The 4,691-nt window shown below is 40.5% G+C and overlaps 1 protein-coding gene across 1 annotated transcript in view; it reads right to left on the bottom strand.

Moving 5' to 3' along the window:
- The window catches only part of LOC104470901 (guanine nucleotide-binding protein-like 3), a gene marked incomplete at its 5' end in the record, with an annotated part of 8,635 nt that extends 3,989 nt beyond the window's left edge, over positions 1-4,646 (bottom strand). Inside the window, 7 exons of the mRNA XM_010086011.1 lie at positions 376-508; positions 1,474-1,577; positions 2,422-2,557; positions 3,072-3,155; positions 3,332-3,445; positions 4,108-4,245; positions 4,588-4,646. Coding sequence (XP_010084313.1) covers positions 376-508; positions 1,474-1,577; positions 2,422-2,557; positions 3,072-3,155; positions 3,332-3,445; positions 4,108-4,245; positions 4,588-4,646 — 768 coding nt within the window. The remainder of the gene's footprint in view (positions 1-375; positions 509-1,473; positions 1,578-2,421; positions 2,558-3,071; positions 3,156-3,331; positions 3,446-4,107; positions 4,246-4,587) is intronic.
- Between the last annotated feature and the right edge of the window lie 45 nt (positions 4,647-4,691).

Genomic DNA, 4,691 nt, shown 5'->3' with positions numbered 1-4,691 from the left:
CGTAACCTGCTTCTCTTCTTTCCCTAAGCTAGTCAGTCAGCTAAGGCCTCACGCAATGTGCCTTCCACAGATCACATACATGCATGAGGTGTAAGTACAACACAGATTGCTGTCAACTGAAGTACTACTATAGTAAGTATTAAATGAAAGTAAGAACAATGACTAGAAAGCCCCTTAGCAAGTCATGTGTTAGTTGTTTAACCCAATTTATAATACAGGATACCAAAGCTTCAGGGGAGGAAGTACTACTATAGTAAGTATTAAATGAAAGTAAGAACAATGACTAGAAAGCCCCTTAGCAAGTCATGTGTTAGTTGTTTAACCCAATTTATAATATTTAGGGGAGGAGAAGGAAACTCCTGTCTAGATGCTTACCTACTACCCCAACCTGAATGGCTTTGTTTTGAGCCTTGCCGTGCTCTTGAAGAAGTTTCAAAAGGCACTTGCTTCCAAAAGATTGAGCGGTTCTTGATAAATCAGCACGTCCACGTCTTTTTTTCAACTGTTCCTGTTACAGGATTCAAAGGCAAAAAACCCCCATGGTCAGGAGCTATTTATGAAAATAAATATGTATGCTTAGATTTATTTATCTACTGTACTGTTTCCAACTCCTATCCTCTGTTAGATGACGTTACAGTGTTCTTCTAAACAGAAGGAATTAGTTTAATATGAAGTTGGCTAATCAGTTAAGTGACAGTAAAAAAGGTAGCCATCAACAACTAAGAGCAAAAGGAATGCGAACTGACTTATAGGGCTTGTGATTTCAGTTCAGGCTGTGTTGCAGATTTGCGCGACCATAAAATAACCATGTATGTTCAGATGGTAGAATCCTTAAATCTGCAAATTCACTCAAGAGACTTCAGTTTTTTGAAGGATTTCAAAACCTGTTCTCTGTGTTGCAGCTTCTGCACCATTTCACAGGAGGGTCTATTTCACTACGCTGTTGTCAGCGTTAAGATGTGTGAAGCATTATGTGTTAATACTCATATGACTCAAACGGGTATCTTGAAAGAGTCAAGACCAGCACACTAGAGAGCTAACCCCTTTATATTCTTCATGAAATAACATCAGGTGCTACCTTTACTGATGGCCACAGTCAGGATGAAGGCAGTAGTATAGCCTGCACCACTTTACCTACAAACCAATGCAGCTGTAAATGGTGCAACCATCTTATCTAGAAGATGAAAAATTCTTCATCTTCCTCCCCTCCCTGTCCTTCTTACAGTAAAAGAAACAACCTTGCTTTTACTCTAGTCCACCATCCTGGGCAGAAATAACAATACGGATTTCAACAGGAGGAATTCCCCCACAGCACCACAAAGCTTAGTCAAAGTGCAAAGGCGTATCCACCAGTCATAATCAAACAAGGGGAAAAATAATTTTAAAGAACAAGAGTTCCTGTTTCTCACCATGTTTCAACATGTATGATTGCAAGCATATGACTTAGTCACAGACAGTCTGCAGCGCTCTTACCATAGTCTTGTCCTTCATCAGTGTTGCTGATTTAAAAGCAACCGTTGGAAACTCCTTCTTCAAATAATTCAACCATTTCTCTAAGTTCTCCTTTGGCACTAAATCTGGAAAAAAAGCACAGTCCTTTGACTCGTGTGAATCTCAAGTATCACTGTGTGGAAGAAATCTAATGCGGAATCTGTAACCAAGCTGTATTTTGTCCACTTAGTATGTTTCTTTACCACAAATGATGTTTGGCTGAAAGCTCTGGTGTTGCAAGTTTTAGTCTTCATTTTCTGCCTCAACCAGAACATACCACAATTACACTCTTGGCCTCTGTATCAGGTTTTTAAGGCAGGAATCTTGCTCGGAGACTTTGTATGGTACAGAGTGATGTTCTGTGAAGGATTATCCCATCATCCCTGCAACGACAACTCTAATAGGAAGTTCCCTTTGCTCTTGCTGTCACTCTTGGTATTTCCTTTTCTTTTTTTTTGCTGCTGCTAATGCAGTAATTTCCAGCCTTTTTAGCTGGTTTCACTTGCTTTTGTGTGCATTCTTTCATAGAGCAATGGAAGAGAGAAAATACTTCACAAAGACAAATTTCAAATACAACTATTGCATTGACTTGCCGATCTTTAACTCACCATTGCCTCAGTGGGGACCAGTATTGCGATCTCTGCCTACTCACATTCAGAAAAATTGTAAAAATTTTAAGATCTTTAACTTCTGTCAAATTTGGCTGAAACTGGCCAATGCCCTCAGAAGTTACTGCAAGAGAAAGGGGCTAGTGTGGTGTTTTCTTTGCAAACTAGACTAAAAGGAAACGTGACCCCTTCAGTAAGGCAGTGAGCTCAGAGTTGGATCTTATGTCTTCAATGGAATCTCAGATTCCTTTAAAGTCTTCTTCATAGCTCACAGAACCACAGAGTGACCAAGTAACACTTCAAGAAAACCTGTGCTTCTTACCAATTTTGTTCAGAACCAACAGCAGCTTTTTGTCTCCTCCAGAGCAAGTTACAGCTTGCTCCAGTTGAGGACACCGGCAGCCCATTGGATCTCTTGCATCTAAAACCTCTAGAACCACATCTGAGGCTTCAATCACCTGGGTTAGGAAAAAAAAAGAGAAGACTCTTAAAAAAAGACATGGCAGACCATTTGACAGACAACAACTCTGGAATAGCTGTGGCTTAAAACAGTTACTGTTGAACTTCACAGAATGATTGGTGAAGTTTCATAAAACTGTTCTTGTCTGAGATCCTTTCTTCTGAACTACAAACCAGAAAGCTGAAGCCATTTTCATCTTTTTCCTCTGAAGGCAAGAAATCCTTAGACACTAGTACCTCATTACTACAAGAGCTCTCTGATCACTCAGTATGTACTGACATCGGCCCAAGCAGTCTAATGCCTCAAAGTGCTGGATGTCTCAGTAGCTCACACCAGACAAAACTGAAAACCTCATGGTTTCTGTCATAAAATCCCTTACTTCAGTATTGAAATTTATCATGAACAACCTTTATACTCTCTATCAGCTGCACAGTAATGCAAAAATGGAAAATAACGAGTGGTCTCCTTGCTGACTCTCATCAAATTATATAAAAATAGCTGAAGCATCTCACCTTCTTGAGCTCCCTGCAAAATGATTTCTTTGAATTTTTATGCAGCAGTTTGTTCGTCTTTGTTTTAGATTTGCCAGGGGATTCCTGAATGCAAATAAAAACAAAAGAGAATTATTTAACTGAGAATTAGCATATATACTTGCGTACATATACAGCATGAAAATATAACACATAACATACTGCTTAAGAAGATGGAGTTTCAGGATGACTTTCATTGCTTCTATAAGCTTCAGAGAATCAAAATCATACCAGACACCTACCTTTCCCTCTGCTTTTTCCTTGATTTTGGCTGCATTCTTTTTAGCTTCAAGCTTCCTCTTCTTTTCATGTTCTTTCTGTCTGTTGAGCTTCTGCTTTTGTTTTAGTTCTTCAAGCTGAGTGCAAACAAAAACCCAAGCCAGATAAAACACATTTGAAGGTGGTAAGGAAGACTGTTCTTTTTCCTCATTTACTTATTTCTGACCAAATTTCCCCAGACAGCTTATTTAGAAGTCATGGCGGTCCAAGTGACATTGGGAATTTTTTCTGTATCCTACCCTGGAAAGAATACCGTTGCCTTCAATTGCCTCAAAATGGATGTATTGGAAGCAATGCATCCATTAGCTAGACCCCAAACTAACAGCCGTGCAGCAACCACGTTACAATGATATGATATGGGTGCTGCTCTCATGGCACATTACTCCATGCTGCAAACAGGCAATCCTTATTTTCTGTATAATCACATAATGCTGAGACTTAACTTCTAGCATTCTGATGGGACATCTATGTATCTTAGCATCACAGGCAATTCTGATTACATTAGAATTGACACTTCCAGCATGTTTACACATATGGTGATGAAAAAAAGGTTAAAAATAAAAGAGTAAATTGCTCCACACTGTATAATGCTGGAAATATATGTATTATTCTTCCAAAGTACGTCTACTAGGACAATCTACAGTCTACCATGATTCCCCCTCTGGGCATGCACACAAAGCTTCCTTGAAGATCGAAATGGATTCATTTCTAGTCCTCTCTACCACAAGCTGTAATTTACCCTCTGCTTTCTTTGCTCCGCTTCCCGCAGCAGCTCTTCCTTAAATGGCGCAGCACTGGGAACACCAGGATCTTTCTTGGGCTTTTTGTGTCCACGTTTTTTGGCCTCCTTCCTGACTTTTCGGTGATGCTCTCTGATCTTAAGACAGGAACAAGAATATTTTCTTAGTCTAAGGCAAAAAAAAAGAAAAAAGAAGTATCCCTCCCGTTTATGGATGAAGAGTAAAACCCGGTACGTTTGTGACTTTAGGGTGAAGTGTTTCCAGCGCACAGTGTCTCACTGCAACGCTGCACTTGAACGTGCAAGCCCAAAATAACGCAGAAAGGAACGATGCAAGAAGCCTCGCTGTGTCCGTGTATGTACAACATACTTCTGTAATAACATATAAAAATGGTTTTAGCCTTACACTAGTTAGCAAGAAGCCTTAACTAGAAACAGACGCCGCCCGTCCCCCTTTCCCCGACAGCCCCCGGTACCCACCTTCTTCTGGATCTTGTAGCGCTTGTGGCAGGTCAGCCTCTTGCTGGCTTTCCTCAGCTCTGCAACACACCGCGCCCGTCAGCGCCGGTCCCCGCTGTCCCCTC

This window comes from Pterocles gutturalis, unplaced genomic scaffold (genome assembly GCF_000699245.1).
Source record: "Pterocles gutturalis isolate BGI_N339 unplaced genomic scaffold, ASM69924v1 scaffold39670, whole genome shotgun sequence".
Taxonomy (NCBI): domain Eukaryota; kingdom Metazoa; phylum Chordata; class Aves; order Pterocliformes; family Pteroclidae; genus Pterocles; species Pterocles gutturalis.
This window is presented reverse-complemented; position numbering and strand designations above follow the sequence as displayed.